At 47.2% G+C, this 20,360-nt stretch overlaps 1 protein-coding gene across 1 annotated transcript; it reads left to right on the top strand.

Moving 5' to 3' along the window:
* Window positions 1-837: 837 nt before the first annotated feature.
* nrps1 (nonribosomal peptide synthase Pes1) lies at window positions 838-20,153 on the top strand (the record flags this gene model as incomplete). Its single annotated transcript, XM_040895178.1, has 10 exons — window positions 838-1,378; window positions 1,445-1,861; window positions 1,962-2,261; window positions 2,313-2,341; window positions 2,429-8,149; window positions 8,243-11,891; window positions 11,985-14,966; window positions 15,020-15,674; window positions 15,723-17,341; window positions 17,715-20,153. Exons 1-10 carry the CDS (start codon window positions 884-886, stop codon window positions 20,151-20,153), a joined length of 18,306 nt encoding a protein of 6,101 aa, XP_040753921.1. The 5' UTR covers window positions 838-883.
* Window positions 20,154-20,360: the final 207 nt, after the last annotated feature.

Here is a 20,360-nt window from a genome sequence, read left to right as displayed (position 1 = left end):
CATTTACCAATAGCCAGGGAGGGGCTCTTGCGGCGTGTTCCCTCAGGAACGACAGAGATCCATCGATCCCCCCTGGCCAACTTCTATTCTACCAATTGTCTCCTTTTTATGCTAAGCTCACTAGGATATTTCTCTCCATAAGAAAGTGGGTCCCGACACAATCGCAAAATATTGACAAAACCCAGTTCCTTTCTCTGGGCCTTCGATGATGCATCATCCCATATTGTTCGAGACCGGGTTGAGACCCTCAGGGACTCATATCTTTGGCCCGGAACACTGCAGGAAAGGCTCCTCCATGTATCTTCCCAGACGATTCTTTCTGATTCTGGATGGCAAAATACCAGCTATCTTCGAATTCAGGTCTACCCCTGGCCACTGTGTGCACCAATGTTTCTTCATGTCTTTTAGGAAAACAAAAAAAAAAATATCCACCCAGATCTCCCAATCGGTCAACCCGCTCCACCATGTGGCCTGTTAACTTTCGGCTGGAGACGCGCCCTGAAATTACACTAGACATTAAGCCTGCTTGGATGCACCCACCTGTCTCGGGAATAAGCAAGGGAATGGCGAATACCCTTGGTAGTCTGATGACTGGATTCGATCTTGCTTCGGTGACTGGCTGCTATTGGTCCTCAAGAGGTTCGTGTTGACTCTAGCAATGTTTGTGTGCATTATGAAAGCTTTTCGACGAGAACATTGTGAGAACTTTCCGGCTATTTTTGTCCGCTAGGAGTCAGTCACGATGCGATGGCAATGATGGTCCAATTTAAAGATAGAATGGTGTACCTCTGTGGGCTCTAAGTAACTCCCCCCCCAAAATTCTTCTTCCTGTACAGACGATTTTATTATTCTGGGCAAGACTTGTTTGCAATTGACCCTGAAAATGGCTCAGCATGCACGGTGTTGTCTACCTAGCTTTGGTACCACCTCTAGTGGACCTAAACGCGCTGTTTCAATAAGAGCACGAACAACCCCTATGCAAAACACCAAACTACTTGCCGCATTTGACCAAGGCCAACTAGTTTCGCTGCTCAGAACGGCATGGGGATTGCTGCTGTATCGATACACTGGCCTAGAGGATATCTGTTTTGGCTACCAACATGCCCATGCCTCTAGCAGTGATTTGTTACAGTCTAGAAAGTTGTCAATGTGCAGGCTATCTATCACTGAAAGTGATTCGATACAGTCTGTAAGAAGGAGAGTCGAGGGGAACGATAGCCTTGAGGCTGTTTCTGAAATTTCGGAGGGCTTAAATGCCGATCACAATGGCGATTGGCCATTCAATACCATCCTCATGGTACGGACCTGCTGTGATCGCACCAAAGGTTCCGGAGGAACCTCTGTGCGATCAATGCTAGCAATTAATCTTCCATCGGAGGTATGTTGTGCAAAAAAAAAAAAAAAAAAAAAAAAAACCAAGATTTGACCTCCTGACTTCTTTCAGTGTCGCGTTAGACTCCATGTAAAAGTATTGCAGCAAGAAATTTGCATCTTCCTGGAATGGTGGAATACGGAAATATCTGTAGCGCAAATGGACAGTGTCGCCTGCTACTTTGAGAATCTGTTAAATCACACACTCTCTACCACGGATGTTGTCTTAACGGATTTGAACAGCTTTCTCGGACTTGACTGGTCGCGGATCTGCAAGTTCAACTCCGTCCTCCCAGAGGCGGTCAATCGTTGTATCCACGACGTCATACGAGAACGGTCACTTATCCATCCCCAAAATGAAGCTGTGTGCGCCTGGGATGGAAGCTTTACCTATGGGGAGTTAGATTATCTCTCCAGTAAGCTGGCAAGTCATCTTCAAGCCCAGGGTGTTGGACCGGAAGTCCGCGTGCCCCTTTGTTTTGATAAATCAGTAAGTGCTCTACCGTCTCCATAAAGACTGATGGCAATTTTCGCATGGAGCTTGTCCAGTGTCAAGATGAACCTGTCAAAGATTGTGACTGACTTGTTAGAAATGGTATATCGTGGCGATGCTTGGGGTTCTGAAAGCTGGAGGTGCATTCGTTCCCCTGGATCCGACTCATCCAACATCTCGGTTGCGTTCCTTGGTTCAATCGATCAATGCAAGGATTATGCTTTGTTCTAGAAACAGGGAAGAGCATTTGGGGAATGTTGCAGAGCTCTTAACCCCACTGGATGATATCCTGTTGAATGGGATTCAGCTCTCGCCCGGGGAAGTAATTCAATCGCAAGTAAACAGCAGCAACGCAGCTTACTTGATATTCACATCTGGTTCGACAGGGCAGCCAAAGGTAGATGACCGGATAACAACCCAGTCTTTGTCTGGTCGCTAACGCAACTAGGGTACTTTACTGGAACATGGGGCCTATGTGTCAAGCGCGATGGCGCACGGTCCACCGGTGGACATTGATTCTCAATGTCGGATGTTGCAATTTGCGGCACATACATTTGATGCGAGTCTTTTTGAATCTCTTACACCATTAATTCATGGCGGCTGTGTATGCATCCCCAGTGATAAGCAACGCTTAAACGATATCGTTGGGGCAATCAATCAAATGAAGGTCAACGTGGCCTGCCTTACTCCGTCTTTTGTCAAGTTCGTCGACCCTTCCCAAGTTCCTTCTCTCAAAACTCTCGTCCTTGCTGGGGAAGCAATGTCCAAAACACACCAGGAAACGTGGTCCAATATCAAGCTTGTGAATGGATATGGCCCCACGGAAAGCGCAGTCTCTGCGGCACTTAATACAAACATTCGCTTTGCATCTGATTGTCAAGATATAGGGTTTCCGACTGGAGTGCGTGCCTGGATTGCCAACCCAAATAACCATGATCAACTCGTTCCGGTTGGCAGCCCAGGTGAGTTGCTGCTTGAGGGCCCAACGCTTGCCCGCTGCTACGTGAATAACGAAGAGAAAACAAACGAAGTCTTCATCTATAATCCTGCGTGGTCAAGAGACAATCCTGGCTCCGGTGATCGCAGGTTCTATAAGACTGGAGATTTGGTAAGATATAACTCAGATGCTGGCTCGCTGACATTCATAGGAAGAAAGGATACGCAGATTAAGCTGCACGGCCAGAGAATTGAACTTGGGGAGATCGAGAACAACCTCAGCACACTTCCCAAAGTCAAGCACTCTCTAGCATTTCTGTCAGGTTCCGGGTTCTCCAAAGGCAAAATAGTGGCCGTTTTGTCTTTACAGGGCGGACCATCCTCGAAAGAAATGCCACTCAAACTTCTTGATCATTCCAAAAAGTCTGTTGTTATTGCAGAATTTCGTAGCCAACTCTCTTCGCGGCTTCCAACCTACATGATTCCTTCAGTATGGTTGTGCGTTGAATCCCTGCCATTACTCCCATCCGGTAAATTAAACCGGAAGGAAGTGATGAACTGGGTTATAAATATGGCGGAAGATCCTGATAACGAAGCTGTTGAAGTCCGCTCTGTCGCCGTGGTGCATACTACGGACCCAGAAAACACAATTCATGACCGATTGATGTCAGTATGGAGTCGAGTGCTTAACATTCCCAGAAATCAAATCGGTCTTGATCAGGGATTCTTGAGCTTGGGTGGCGACTCTATTGCTGCGATAACCTGCATGGGCTTTTGTAAAAAGCAAGGAATGGGCGTTACAGTGCAGGATATACTTCAAAGCAAGTCAATCAAAGACCTGGCCACACATGTGAAGGAGATCAATCAACCAGTGGTATATCAGGAAGCAACGGACCAGCCCTTTGGACTCTCGCCAATACAAAAACTCCATTTTATGGCTCGCCGGGAGGGGCAAGGACATTTCAATCAAGGAATTCGTACCCGTCTGAATCAACCAGTGGCGGAGGGCGATCTACGCCGCTCTATTGAAACCCTGATTCGGCGCCATTCCATGCTTCGGGTTCGGCTGAGTGAGGATGATAGTCATGGATTCTTTCAACAGCGTATTACACAAGACGTCGATGGTTCCTATCAATTGCAAACGCACAATATCAGACACGAGTCCGATATTGAACAGGCTATTTCTGAAAGCCAGCTATCCATCAATGCAGTCAATGGGCCTCTTTTATCCGTCGATATTTTCCAGCGGAGTGATGATGCCACTGTCCTATCAATGGTCGCCCATCATCTTGTCGTTGACATTGTGTCATGGCGGATTATACTCGAAGATTTGGAAGATCTCCTCTTAAACGCAGATGACAATACGACTTTAAGCAGCTCCCTTCCTTTTCCAACTTGGTGTCGCTTACAGGACGAACGGACACATGTTTCGCTTTCGCAAAAGAGTACCGATTTGGACAGCATGCTGACTCCAGATTTTGCCTACTGGGGAATGGAAAATCCCATTTCAACGTATGGAGACGTGGTTTGTGAGATATTCGAAGTCAGCGCAGAGGATACTCAATCTATATTACTAGAGTGTCACGACAGCCTTCAAACTGAACCTATTGATATATTGTTGGCAGCACTAATGCATTCATTCGGGCAAACATTCAAAGATCGACCTCTACCAACCATCTTCAACGAGGGTCATGGGAGAGAAGTATGGGACTCGACAATCGATATTTCTCGTACTGTTGGCTGGTTCACCACGGTCTTTCCAATCTCTGTGACAGATTTTGATGCCAGCAACCCCGTGGAGACAGTGATACGTGTCAAAGATGTCCGCAGGAGTGTCCTAGATAATGGCAGGCAGGCCTTTGCGGATCGTATGTTCTCGACTACTGAGTCCGGTGATTGCAGACATCCTTGTCCAATGGAAATCACTTTCAACTATGTTGGCCAGCATCGTGATTTACAACGACAAGACGGTTTGTTCAAGCTCATGGACCAAATGGCCGGAGAGACTGGTCAAGGTGGAGGTGCAGCAGACTTTGGCGAAGAGACCCCACGATTTGGACTTTTCGAAATATCTGCGCTGGCTGTGAATGGTAAACTTCGGTTTACGTTCTCCTTTAATAAATATATGAAACACCAGGAAGCTATTCACGACTGGATATCTTGTTGTAGTGACCTGCTTAAATCCATTGGAAAGACACTTCAGGATCTCTCACCAAGACCAACATTGGGCAGTTTCCCCATGCTTCCATTAACATATCAGGAGCTTGAAAACATGGTGGCCCAAAAGTTACCAAGCATCGGCGTCAGCTGGGCCGATATCGAAGATGCTTATCCTTGCTCACGCATGCAGCAGAGCATCTTACTTGCTCGCTCTCGTGACAGCTCTCTATATGCTGTTCATGATACTTACGAAGTATTCGACTCGGAGCACAAGCCTGACGCTACAAAGTTGGGGAATGCATGGCGAATGGTCGTTTCCCGCCATGCGATGCTGCGTACCTTGTTTGTTGAAAATTTGACCAGTCGTGATTTGTTCTGCCAAATAGTACTTAAGTCGTTTGAGCCATCTCCTATCCATTTGAGATGTTCGGATGATTGTGACGTCCTAGAAACATTTGATATCCAGAAGCGAGAAATTTACAATGAGCATCAACCCCATCATCGCTTGACAATATGCGAAACAACTTCCGGGAAGGTGTTTTTCAGAATTGAACTCAGCCACGCAGCGATGGACGGCGTGTCAATTTCGATCATCTTAAGAGATTTGCAGATGGCTTATGAGGGCAAACTCAACGACCACAAACCAATTTTTAGGAACTACATGCAATATCTACACGACCTCCCTCAGGCTCCTAGCTTTGAATACTGGCGTACATATTTGGCTGATATCAAGCCCTGCATTTTCCCCATACTTGACGATGGAAAGCAAATTCTTCAAAAGCAGCTCCGAACCGTGCAGCTCAGTTTTGGCTCTTTCCGCGAGTTGCAATCTATCTGTGAGCAGAGTGGTTTGACACTGTCAACTGCCTTCAGTGCGGCTTGGGGTCTAACGCTTCGTCTTTTCTGCGGCTCAAACGACGTTTGCTTTAGCTATATGACCTCTCTTAGAGATGCATCGGTTAGGGATATAGAGTCAGTCGTTGGGCCCGTCATCAATCTCTTAGCTTGTCGTATGCAAGTTTCTGAAGATGATTCACTCAAAGGTATACTGCAGAGAGTACAGGACAATTACATGCACAGTCTTCCCCATAAGACATTGTCCCTCATTGACATCCAACATGAGTTGAAACTTTCTGATACTGTATTACTCAATACCGGAGTTTCCTACAGAAAAGTTTCCAATACGGACACCGCATCGACCACAGCTGTGGAATTTTCCAGAGTCGGCACAATCCAAGATCCTGCAGAGTTCCCCCTATTTGTGAATATTGAGGTGTCAGAACAAGACGCAAGTATTGAGCTGAACTATTGGACAAATCATTTGTCTGATAAACAAGCGGAAAACGTTGCTACCATTTTCCTCAAATGCCTAAAGGACATTGTCACGCACCATGACGAGCAAATTGCCCAGGTCGAGAACTTGAGTGAATGGAACAAGCGCCAAATACGAAGATGGAATAAACCACTTGTCGAGGAAATCGACATGTGTGTACATGAAGCTTTCCATGAAAAAGTGGCTGCGCACCCAGATGCTATTGCCATTGCAGCTTGGGATGGGACTCTCACGTATGCCAGCCTTGACGACTTGTCTTCTCGTTTGGCAAGTTATTTGGCACAGCTCGGGATATCCACTGGAGATCTGGTGCCAATTCATTTTAACAAATCAATTTGGCAAATTGTATCTATTATTGCTGTGCTTAAAGCAGGAGGCGTCTGTGTTCCAAGGAACGAGGCCCACTTTCCTGGACATCTGGATGGACGGCTGACTGGCACTGCAGCACACATTGTGCTCGCATCGGTATCCCATGCGGAAGTTCTCGAAGGCGAGATTTTGGGTGTTATTGCTGTGGATGAGAGTCTTTTTGATTGTCTGTCGGGTTCAAGCGCAGCATCTCATACGCAAAGGCCTCCTTCAGATGATGGCTATGTTGTGCTTACTTGCGGCGACTCCCAACCCCCCAAAGCAACTATCTTGGATCACCGAGCCATCCTGTCTCGCGCCAATACTTTTTCTTCTGCTCTAAAGATCGGTTCAGAGACAAGAACGCTACAATTTGCGCCTTACACGACCGACATGTTTCTCCAGGAAGTATTCGGCACTTTGATGAGCGGCGGCTGCCTCTGCATTCCCGAGGGCGATGAGCCAAGTCAACTGGTGGCATCTATCAATAAGCTAGATGTCAACTTGCTTAGCGTCACTCCGTCAATGGCGTCCCTCATTCAACAATCTGACGTTCCAAGCATTCGAATACTTTCCTTATTTGGTGAAGCTATCCCAAACAAAGTCATTGAGATTTGGTCGAACAAGGTGGAACTACACGGTTTTTACGGCACAGCTGAATGCTCCTTCACTTGTATCCATAATCCAAATTTGGACAAAATGGGAAATTCACATGTTATTGGATCAAGTGTTGGATGCCGCTCGTGGCTTGTTGACCCTTCAAACCATTCCCGGCTTGTTCCAGTGGGATGCGTTGGTGAACTGGTGATAGAGGGCCCTGGTGTCTCCCATAGTTATCTATGCGAAGGGGAGCTTGCAAAGAGCAGTTTTATCAAAGAGTCAAGCTGGGGTTCCCACCGGAGTCAGGACTCATATTCACTGCTTTCCAGATCGTCTGGCCGGATGATGAAAACGGGAGACCTAGCCCGTTACAACTCAGATGGAACCTTCGTTTACCTGGGGAAGAAAGGCGATATTTCCCGCCAGCTATCCCAAATCACAACTTTTGAAATCGAACGATTTTTGGAACGTTTTTCACTTCCAGGTCACCGATGTGTTGTGGACACGATTGGCATTGACGATGAAAAGAGCCCTTCAAAATCTCTCGTTGTCTTTGCTCTCCCCGAGACAAACGAGTCAACCAATTTCAAGACAGAAAGAACTCTCATCGGTCAGAAAACGCTTGACTTCCACAATACCATGGCAAAGCTACACTCATATTTGTCGAATCTGATGCCGTCAAGCCAGGTGCCGGATCTGTATTTCCCTATACAAGTTCTCCCGTTGACAACACTGGGTAAATTGAACCGTCGAATGCTAAGAGAGGCAGCTTCAGCCTTACCCGAGGAAACTAGGTGTGGATTTAGTATCAAGGCCTTTGGTGACTTCTGGAGAGCTCAACTAGAGAAGCCGGTGACTTCACATGAGTTTCTCTCAGTACCGCAGGCCTTCGAAGGCCAGAAAAAGATGTACAAGAGCACACAAGTTTCTTGGAACAATGCATGGCTGGAGTCTCAAGCAAGAACTGCTCTTATTTGTGCTTGGGCGTTGACAATCCACAGCTATGCACACTGTGACGACATAATCTTTGGGGATCTGTTGCTGGACGCTGCCGGCGGCTCCACAAAAGATATCCTAGCCTCCGCTACAGTTATTCCCCGGCGCATTCGAGTCGACAATACCTGTACCATTGCTGGATTTCTCAAACAAGTCGATTCTGCGTTGGCCGCAGCTAAGCCTTACCAGAAGGCCCCGTTTCGATGTATTAAGAATCTCGGCGCGGATGCTGCTCAAGCATGCAAATTTAACTCTCTACTCTCGGTTTCGGTCTCGGACTTCGACATAAGCCAGCAGAGCGACTTCCTGGAACAGCTAGAGTCCGATTTGCAAGAACAATGTGGGCTGCATTTGTGCCCTCTCGCACTATTTTGTAGTGTTGAGACGGACGGACTACAGTTGAGGGTTCGCTACGATAACACAGTTTTGTATTCCTCCCAAGCTGAACGCCTGACTTCCCTATTCGTGGAATACTTGGAGATTCTGGCATCTAAAACCGTGTTGCAGGAGAAGCTTTGTGATTTGGCAAAGACGAGTGACAGCCTTCGTGATTTCAAAGACAATGTTGCTTATTGGAAAGAGGGTTTAGCCGAGACCGAGCCCTGCCTATTCCCCTCTTTAAGCACGCGAAAGGGAGAGCAAGGCAAACTTCACATGGAAAGCTTGAAATTGAAAAATGTACCACAGATGCAGCAGGAGTGCAGGGGGCTTGGGGTCACTCCAAACTTTCTCCTCCAGGTTATCTGGGGGTTGGTCTTGCGTTGCTATACCGGGTTGGAGGATGCTTGCTTCGGCTACTATGGGCCAAGGACAAGTTTGGCTGACAATACTGGCCAACCTAAAGTTAAGAATGCGCAGCACGACCTCCTGCCTTGCAAACTTAGCTTGCATGATGAAATGAACCTACAGGATTTGATTGCGAAGAGGCGGATTGAGTTGGACTTGATGTTTAACCACCGAATGCCTCTCCACGAGATCGAGCAAGTTGCTGGGTTTGAGAGTTCTCCGCTTTTCAACACGATCTTCAGGTATACTGAGGAGTTCAATAATGAGGCCTTCTACAGCTTCGAAGAAGCCCTCAGCAGGTATCTCATCATTGTCAACGCCAAAGTTTCTGGGTCTTCTGGAGAAATTGACTTTAAGTATCTCCCGGCAAGCTTGTCATCGAACGATATCGGCAGCATTATGGACTGCTTTGAACATACTCTGGGTTCCGTTCTGACCCTGTTGAAGTCGGATGCTCTACTTAGAGATGTTGACTTCTTTGGTCCCCGATCCTGTCAACAAGTATGCAAATGGAATGCAACTCTTCCCGAGCGACCAAGCAAGTGCGCACACGAGGTGATCCAAGAGCAAGTAGCAAAACAACCCTCCGCACCAGCTATATGTTCCTGGGATGGAGACTTTAGCTACAAGCAACTCGATTTATTGTCAACTAAACTTGCCATTCAATTGATCAACAGCGGGGTAGGCCCCGAAGTTTTTATAGGGCTGTGCTTCGAAAAGTCGGCTTGGGCTGTTATTGCGCAGGTGGCAGTTCTAAAAGCCGGTGGCGCATTTGCATCATTGGACCCTTCTCATCCTGAAAGCCGTCTGAAGGGACTCGTTGATGATATTAACGCCCCTATTGTTTTGTGCTCGAGAAAATATCTTGACAAAGTGTCCCGGGTATGCAAGATTGCCCTTGCCGTCACCGAAAGTGTAATTGAACAGATTCCTGATTCTTTTATCCCGGCCTCGATCCCGAAGCCAAGCATCGACAATGCCGCCTACGCCATTTTCACGTCTGGAACTACAGGAAAGCCAAAGGCGACGGTGCTCGAACATATTGCCCTTGGAATTGCTTCTGTTTCTTTCGCCCATCATCTGTCAATAAATTCAACTACACGTGCCTTGCAGTTTTCAAGTTATACATTTGACGTCAGTGTACTTGAAACCATCATAGTTCTCATGACTGGTGGCTGCGTGTGCGTCCCCAGCGATGAAGAGCGGTTGAATAACCTTGCTGGCGCAATTAACAGGATGAAGGCAAATTTCGTCACCTTCACACCATCTGTTATGAGCACTCTTAACCCAGAAAGTGTTCCAACCTTGAGCATCATTATATGTGGTGGAGAGAAGCTAACGGAAAGCCATGTTAGTCGTTGGGTGGACAGACATGTTTTCAATGCCTACGGCCCTTCAGAGGCTACTATCATCGCAACCGCAAGCTTGAAAACAGATTCAACGGGTGTCAGGATTGATGATGACATTAACTGCATTGGAACTGCACTTTGTGGTCGGGCATGGATTGTTGATCCCAAGAATTACAATCGTCTCCTTCCTGTTGGAGCTGTAGGGGAATTAGTGTTGGAAGGATGCAACACTGCTCGCGGTTACCTTAACAACGACAAGAAAAACCAGGAGGTCTTCATAAAAAACCCTCGATGGTGTCCAAAATCAGGGCTTCGAGATGTTCTTGACCATAGTGAGCGGATGTATCGGACTGGAGACCTTGTTCGATACAAGTCCGATGGAAACCTTTGCTTCATCTCCCGGATGGACACGCAAATCAAGCTCAACGGCCAGCGAATTGAGCTAGAGGAAATTGAGAAACAATGCGCTCTATCATTACCAGGCAATTCTCAAGTAGTTGTTGACATCGTGACACCCGAAACCAAAATGATGGCTAAAGGTTTAGCTGCCTTTTTCACAGTCAACGATGCGAAAGAATCTAAGGATGTTACGACATCTAATGCACTGGTTCCGGGGTCCGAATCTACTCAAAGCACTATTGAGAGACTCTATAGATCCCTGAGTGAAGTTTTGCCGCAGCTTATGATACCCAAGTTCTATTTCCCCATGCGATATCTGCCCTTGGGAGCCACTGGCAAACTTGATCGAAAAGGGCTACAAGCTATGGTCCAGGCACTTTCCAAGACACAGCTGAAGGCATACATGATTTCGAACACTGGCCCGGAACAGGCCGTCGCACAAGGAGTAGAATCAACCCTTAGAAATCTTTGGGCAGAAGTTCTGGACCTCGAGCCCAGTTCCATCAGCGCTGAAGACTCTTTCTTCGGATTAGGGGGAGACTCTTTTTCTGCCATGAAGCTTGTTGGAGCTGCAATGTCTCAGGGAATTTCACTGTCTGTTGCCGATATCTATGGACATCCGGGCTTGTCGGATTTGGGCAAGAGGTGCAATATCGCGAGGGAATCCACAGAAAGACCTGTGCTAAAGCGGTTCAGCCTTTTGTCTACTGATGTACCCTTTGAAAATATTCTGGAAGAAGTTTCTGAGCAGTGCAGTGTGCCTGGAGATTCTATATCGGATATCTATCCCTGCAGCGCGGTGCAGGAAGGACTATTTACACTCTCTATTCAGCACCGGGGGTCCTACATCGCACGTCCCATTTTCCAATTGGCTCCAAACATTGATCTCGAAAGGTTCAAGGCATCTTGGCAACAAGCAGTTGATGAGAATGATATTTTACGGACCCGAATTGTGCACACCGAAGCTGCGGGATTCCTCCAAGCTGTTCTCAACCATGAACGGATCTCTTGGAGTATGGAGACAACATTTGATAACTTGATGGAGGACACTCTTCAGAGCAATGGAGGCTTGTTGACTAACTACGCTATTGTTCAACCCGGCCCTTCAGTGCGCTACTTCGTGTGGGTAATTCACCATGCACTTTATGACGGTTGGAGTATTCCACAGATCCTGAAAAGGGTTGAGGAAATCTACCTTGGTACCGTTGCAGAGAATTCCACAATTCCTTACAATCTCTTCATCAACTATCTGCTGGAGCAAGACCCTTCTCAATCAGACGAATTTTGGAAATTACAGCTTTCCAACCTTTCCTCCGTTCCATTCCCGGAGAGCAAAAATTCTGACTCTGGATCTATCCGCGTGGGAAACAGACAAAGCCGCAGTATGAATATTGCACGGGCGACTGGAAGCGTTGATATTACTATCCCTGAGCTAATTCGTGCAGCTTGGTCAATCGTGGTTTCTATCCATACTGGCTGTGGAGATGTCTGCTTTGGGGAAACTCTCATGGGCCGAAATGTTGATATGCCTGGTATCACAGATGTGGCTGGACCGGCACTAACAACAGTACCCATGCGTTTGAAGGTGGACAACGGACTCCAAATACCTCAATTTCTGTATTATGTGCGCCAATTAACAGCGGCGATGATACCACACCAGCATTCCGGACTCCAGAGGATCCAGAAACTCAGCAGTGACACAGCTCTCGCTTGTGAATTCCAGAATCTACTTGTGATCCAGTCCGATTATGGCCAGCTTAACAACGATATCTGGGCACCGGAAAACAACCAGACAAATGGAGAGTTCTTTACCTACCCACTTGTTGTCGAGTGCAAGGTTTCCGAATACGAATTGACCATCCAGGCCCATCACGATGAGCTTATCCTTGGCAGCTGGCAAGTAGAAAGACTACTGGGACAGTTCAGCTTTGTACTCGAACAGCTCCTCAATACCCCGAAGGGTAGTTCGATGAAGGTTGGAGAGATTGATGTGTCAAGCCCTCTGGATAAGGCCGATATTGCTTCATGGAATCAGAGAAATCCTACTTGTGTGGACAGATGTGCTCACGACATTATCAGGGAGCAATCTTTAACGCAACCAAATGCACCAGCTATTTGTTCCTGGGATGGGCAGCTAACTTATGAGGAGATGTTCAGTCTGGCTTCTTCTTTTGCTGCCTATCTCGTATCCTGCGGGATTGGCCCCGAAACCCTCATTCCAGTTTGTTTAGACAAATCCGTCTGGGCTGTAGTCACTATACTTGCTATTTTGATTGCTGGTGGAGCTTTCGTTCCACTTGACCCCTCTCATCCAACATCGAGGCACAAGGAGGTCCTGGCGGAGACTCAGGCTAATATGATCATTTGTTCTCCCCAGTACCGCGGTCGCTATCTGGGCTCTGTGAGCACGGTTATTCCGGTAAGCAAGGATACCATCAAAGCTTACAAGGAAATTAAGACAATTACGAAGCCCCGTGTTTCTGCTACCCCGTCAAACATGGCCTATGCGATTTTCACCTCTGGCAGTACAGGACGTGCAAAAGGCATTATTATCGACCACCGCGCGATTTCAAGTAGTGTCATGGCTTTTGGTCCTATTGTGCATTTGAATAAAGACGCTAGAGCTCTCCAATTTGCATCACTTACCTTTGATGCAGCAATCATGGAAGTGCTCGGTACTTTAATGCTTGGAGGATGTATCTGCATTCCCAACGAAGAGGAGCGCTTGAATGATATTGCAGGTGCTATGCAGCGCATGAACGTCACATGGGCATTCCTCACGCCTTCAATCGCTGCTATCCTTGACCCGTCGAGTCTGCCTTCCCTGAAGGTTCTTTCATGTGGTGGAGAGAAGCTAACAAGGGAAGTGGTAACCAAATGGGCTCACCGTGTGAAGCTGATCAATGGATACGGTCCTACAGAGACAACCATTTTTGCTGTCTTGAATACCGACTTTATCAATCATGAGTTCTCTTGCATTGGTCATGGAATTCGAAGCACACTAACCTGGGTTGTTGACCCGGATAATCACGATAGACTTACTCCTCTAGGTGCTGTTGGGGAACTTGCACTTGAAGGCGCAGCTCTTGCAAGGGAATACCTCAGAAATCCTACCAAAACAGCAGAGGCCTTTATTACCGATCCTGTCTGGATGAAGAACTTCCAGAGCCCTTTACCTTCACCCCGAAGGGTTTACAAGACAGGTGACCTTGTTAAGTACAACCCTGATGGATCAATAGAATGCCTAGGTCGAAAGGATCACCAGATCAAACTTCATGGACAACGAATGGAGCTCGGTGAGATTGAGCATCGTCTCTATGAAGACCAGCGGATTCGACATGCGGTTGTCGTGTTACCACAGAAAGGTCCTCTCCGTCACAAGCTGGTTGCTGTTCTTTCCTTGAACTCGCTGATATCGGGCTCAAGTATCATCGCGAGCGGTGCATGTGAGCTTGTCAGCCAGATGGACATGATAAAGCTAGGACGCCCAGAAACCAGTGCCATTCAAAATAGTTTGGAAAGACAGCTACCTATCTACATGGTTCCGCAGGTCTGGGCGGTCATGAAAAACATCCCAATGCTTGTCTCTGGCAAACTAGACAGAAAGAGAATCACACACTGGGTCGAGGAGCTTGCAGAGGATTCTTATGCCCATATAATGCAGGACTACGATAACTTGAAAGGCGAAGATATCGAACAAGAAAAGAAAGATGAGAAAGGAGCCGTGCTGGAAATTCTCCGGGATGTCTTTGCCCAGGTTCTCAACCTACCTAAACATATGATCGACCCGAACCGGTCTTTCATCAACCAGGGTGGAGACAGTATTACCGGAATGGCTGTCATAGCAAAAGCGCGCAAACAAGGATTAAGTCTGGCTCTCAATCGCGTCCTCCAGAGTAAATCCATGCACGAGCTTGTTGCATACTGTGATGGAAAGCCTCGAGAAATGAAGCGTGAAACCGAGTCGATCGCCCCATTCAACCCTTCTCCAGTCCAGGAATTATTCTTCCGTTGTGTTCAGGCAGCTCCTAAGGGTTGTAGACGTTTCAATCAAAGCATGACTGTTGGCTTATCTCGAAAAGTGAAACCAAGGGTGATCGAGGACGCTGTTCGTGCTGTTGTTAACAAACATTCGATGTTCAGAGCACGATTCAGCAAGGCTCGGGATGGAACATGGCAGCAAAGAATTACAGAGGTAAGCATTAGAATTCATTGTTCAAGGACACCAAATTAATTGTACTGCTGCAGGATATCGATTCGTCTTACAAATTCCGCATTCACTCGGTCAAGAATAATCGGGAGATCCTGCGTCATGCTGCAGACAGTCAAGGCATCCTGGATATTCAAGCGGGGCCCATATTTGCGACAGACTTGTTTGAGTTCATAGACGGACATCAAGTACTTTTCCTTGTAGCCAGTCACCTTTGTGTCGACATGGTATCGTGGCGTCTTGTTCTGCAGGATATTCAGGAGTTTGTTGACACTGGCTCACTGGCTCCTGAAACGCCGCTCTCATTCCAATCCTGGTGTAATTTACAGGCTGAGGATTGCAACAAGGAGATTGATGGTTTGGATATTTCTATGGAGCCACCTAATCTCGACTACTGGGGAATGAAAAATTCCCCTAACAATTATGGAGATGTCAAGATGGAAACTTTCACGCTGAGCGAGCAAGCCACTCGATTCCTCGTTCGCGACTGTCACGACGTTCTTCGGACAGAAACCATTGAGGTTCTGCTTTCTGCTGTGATCCAGGCCTTTGGCCATGTGTTCAACGATAGAGATATTCCAACCATATACAATGAGGGCCATGGACGTGAGGCCTGGGATTCTTCTATCGACCCTTCAAGAACGGCTGGGTGGTTCACTACATTGTGCCCTCTACATATCAAAGCGCTACCAGGTGAGACACATTGTGGTACCTATCATAACAACAATCTCTCTGACTCAGATTCAGATCTCCTTGATACATTGAAGCGTGTTAAGGACTCTCGACGCCAAATCGCTGGAATCAATCGAGCTTTATTCGCTCGAAATATCCTTCATTCCGATAAAAATACGGAGGCTGACAAGTTCCCCGTACCTCTCGAGATACTTTTCAACTATCTTGGACAGCTTCAGCAGTTAGAAGGAAATGAGTCGCTTTTCCAGCACTATGGAGATGTCTTTAATGCCGAAACCTTCGAGCTTGCTGGGGACATGGGACCAGAAACACCTCGGTTCGCCCTATTTGAAGTGTCCGCCCTCATCGTGAAAGAGAAACTCCACGTCTCATTCACTTACAACCGCAATATGCGGCGCGAGGCGCAGATCCAAAAATGGGCCTCTGAGTGTAAACGAATTCTTGAAATCGACTTGCTCCAATTCAAGAATTTAGAGCCTGAGCCTAGTCTAAGTGACTATCCTTTGCTTCCGATTACTTACCAAGGGTTGAAGAATTTAACAGAGAGCACGCTTCCGTGTGCTGGAATATCGCGTCTGAACCAAGTGGAAGATATCTATCCCTGCTCTCCGGTGCAGGAAGGGATCTTGCTCAGTCAACTGAAGGACCCCCAGGAGTATATTTTTAATGCAGTCTTTGAAGTCCAAGGGCATGACATAGATCTGGCCAGGCTCCAAAAAGCGTGGTCAGCGGTCGTTTCTCGCCACTCAATTCTAAGAACACTTTTCGTGGACAGCAACTGCAAAGGAAGCTCGTTTGACCAAGTGGTAGTCAAGGATATCAACGAGAAAATAATCGATGTCGAGTTTGATGATTCATCCGCGCTGGCCAAGATTGACACTATCAGACTTAAAGATGCTAATGCAGGCAAGGATTCTGATTTCTGTCATCAATTGGTCATCTGCAAAACATCTACCAGACGTGTCCTGCTAAAGATTGAAATGAATCACGCTATCATCGATGGGGGATCAATTGACATTCTTCTGAGAGATTTGAAACTAGCCTACAGCAATCGACTTCCTCCAGGTCGGGGACCCTTATTCAGCGAATATATCAGACACATCAAGGGCGTGTCTCAACATGAGGCTCTGGCATATTGGAAACAACATCTAGCGGGTGTCCGGCCGTGTCATCTCCCCGTTTCCACGGGAGAAAGCGGTACTCGTCAGCTTGGGTCCCTCATGATGACATTTGACCGTTTCCCCGAACTCCAGCGTTTCTGTGAAGATCACTCGATGACACTTGCCAACTTAACTCTTGCCGCATGGTCAATTGTGCTTCGACAGCACGCTGGATCAGACGATGTCTGCTTTGGTTACCCGTCCACGGGACGTGATTCACCAGTTCCCGGAATCCAAGATGCAGTGGGTATTTTTATAAACATGCTATGCTGCAGAGTCCAATTCTCGGCCGGTCAGACCTTCCTTGATGTCATTAAAGCAGTGCAAAATGACTACATCCAGGGCCTTCCTTATCAAACCTGCTCACTTGCACAAATTCAACACGCACTTGGCCAAAAAGGAAAGACGCTATTCAACACAACCATCTCAATTCAAAATCACTCGGATCCTAGTATTGAGAAAACGAACATATCATTTAAGTTCCTGAAGGCGTTTGATCCAACCGAGGTAAGCGCTATAACTGAAAATCTAATGACCGTAAAGGAACTAATGTGGTTGGTATCAGTATCCCATCACAGTCAATGTTGAAACCGCTCGGGGTCGAGAAGGCATCTTATTGAGATATTGGACAAATTGTGTGTCTGAGGGCGAGGCGACTACCTTGGCAGATTCTATCGCTAAGGTTTTCACTTGCTTTATTGAGGACCCATCCAAGCCAATTTCAGAACTGTGTCTCTCTGAAAAGGAATCGCTAAGGCGTTCCCCAAGATTCCAAGAGACTGCTTGTGCTGCAGAGACCCCCCCAATCCCTATGCGAACAGTAGACAATGGCTCCCTAGAAGAGATCATTGATAACCGCATCAAGGTTGTCATTAACCAGTTGTTGAAAGAAGGAAAACTTGCTATCCCATCTGTTAAAGCCAGCGACTCAAATTCTTCCCATGCGTCCCTACCTCTTGAGGGTGGGATTCAAGCCTCAATTTGCAACGTGGTTGTTGCTAGAGGAATGACCCCTTCCGATTCCGCACAAACCCTTACCGACGACTACAAGATTCCAGCTGATATGGAAAGACGACTTTGGAGACTTTGGAGCATCACACTTGGGCTCCCGCCGAACCCAGTGAAGCACCACGATAGCTTCTTTAAGCTGGGCGGAGATAGCATAACAGCCATGAAATTGGTTGGTCTTGCGCGAGAAGAGGGAGTAATGTTGACTGTGGCCGATGTGTTCAAAAACCCTGGGTTTGAGGACTTGCTACTCGTCTTCAACGAAAAGGCTAAACTAACGACCTCTGTGTCTGATGCGCAGAAAGTGAATCACATAGCAAAGTCTGAAGAAACAAAGCCTACTCTACCGGAGAGCGGGTCTTCTCGGGAGATCTCGATACTGCAGCCAGTAGAGCTCGATAATATGTCGCTACGAGCTGCAATATGCCCCAAAGTTGGTGTTTTCAAAGGGGGCATTGTTGATGTTCTTCCAGTAACTGATTTTCAATCCCTATCTATTACCGCAACCATGTTTGAATCAAGATGGATGCTAAACTACTTCTATCTCGATGGGAGGGGATCGTTGGATATCAAGCGCCTAAGAGAGAGCTTTTTGCGTGTGGTTGATGCTTTTGACATCCTTCGCACTGTGTTCGTTTGTTTCCATGGGCAATTCTTCCAGGTAGTGTTGCGCAAGATTCGGCCGGATATTTTCATCTACGAAACTGAAAAGAGCCTGGATGAGTATACTGCATCTCTCCAGCAGCGAGACCGGGATCAAAGTCCAAGGCAAGGAGAACAATATACGCAGTTTTACGTCGTAAAAAAGAGGAACAGTGATGAGCATCGCATACTCATCCGCATGTCCCATGCACAATTTGATGGAGTTTGCCTTCCAAGAATCATGACTGCCATCAAGATGGCATATGAGGGAAGCCCAGTTCCAGGCGCTTCGTCGTTCATGAACTATATGCGACTACTGCCAGGCACAATCACTCCAGAACACTACCAGCACTGGACCTCGCTGCTCAAAGGTTCTCAGATGACTGAAATTATTCAGCGAGACACCCCTAATTCCTTCCAGCACATAGGAGGCTTTGCGCAGCAGAGGCGAGTTATCGATGTTCCATCCACGGCAATAGGTGATGTTACCATCGCAACAATCATGCAGTCAGCATGGGCAACAACTCTCGCAAAGCTATCGGCTCAGGACGACGTTGTGTTCGGGCTCACAGTGAATGGCAGGAATGCTACCATACCAGGAGTCGAAAACACAATTGGACCATGCCTTAATATCATCCCGGTTCGGGTCAAATTCAGAGACCAATGGACAGCGCTGGATCTCTTCCGCTATCTCCAAGATCAACATGTCGCAAACATGCCTTACGAGTCCTTAGGGTTCAGGGAAATCATTAGACGCTGCACCGACTGGCCCGATTCAACACACTTTACAACATCTGTGTTCCATCAGAACGTCGAATACGAAGGCCATATGCAACTCGATAGAAACAACTATACAATGAGCGGTGTTGGGGTGACTGACAACTTCACGGATCTTACCCTCGTTTCTAAGCCGGTCGCCGGCCAACCCAACAAGCTCACCGTTTCCTTAGGATACTCACTCAAAGGGCCTATCCATACTGATTTTGCTATCAACGTTCTTGACATGGTCTGCGAAACTTTGCAGAGCCTAGTCTCAAACCCCAACGTTGCCTTGCCGTCCCCCTCCACGCTTCGTTCCATTCCTTCCCAAGTTATAGGGGACGCCTCTAGCACGCTTTGCAGCAACAACGACAACAACAACAACAATCCCCTCCCCGCTTCTTTAAACAATCGCAGTCTCTCTGAAATCCTCACTCATTCCTCCCTCATAACCCAAATCTGGCAGCAAGTCCTCCCTCCCAAACCAAGCACCGGCAAACCCCATGCCTCCTTCCAACTCGATTCATCCTTCTTCCAACTTGGAGGAGACATCGTGAACATGGGACAGGTCGTCTGGCTCTTGGAGCAAGAAACCACTCTTCATATTCCTCTTGAGCATCTTCTACAACAGCCGACATTCCTAGGCCAAATGGCCGTTCTGGCCATGCATACCGCAACACACGAAATGAATCTCAATCTTCCTGCTTCTGCTTCTGCTTCTGCTCCTGCTCCTGCTCCTGCTCTTGCTCTTGCTCCCGCTGTACCGGGTCCTACTACGCCTACGGAACGTGAAATGTCCTCTCTTCCCCCTGTGCAGGGCGGCGGCGGCGGCGAGCAATGGAGCGCGCTAGCGAAAGCCAGGACTTTGGCTAAGAGGATTACGAGGTTTGGAGGCTCTACCAGGGCTTAACCACCACCACAACCACTACTACTACTATTACTACTTTCCTTTTCCTTTCGGATATTGAGATATATATATATATTGGACTTTAATTATACACTCATTTTGATGTACATTGTTTTGTTTTGTATTTAGATACGGATAGCAGTCACTCACTCACCCACTCACTTGCTTTTATTTTTTTTTTTTGTATGCATATATATATATAAATATTCA

Source organism: Aspergillus ochraceoroseus (genome assembly GCF_002846915.1).
Source record: "Aspergillus ochraceoroseus IBT 24754 chromosome Unknown P175scaffold_2, whole genome shotgun sequence".
Classification (NCBI taxonomy): Eukaryota; Fungi; Ascomycota; class Eurotiomycetes; order Eurotiales; family Aspergillaceae; genus Aspergillus; species Aspergillus ochraceoroseus.
The sequence above is the reverse complement of the archived record's forward strand: the minus strand, read 5'-3'. Positions and strand labels throughout refer to the sequence as shown.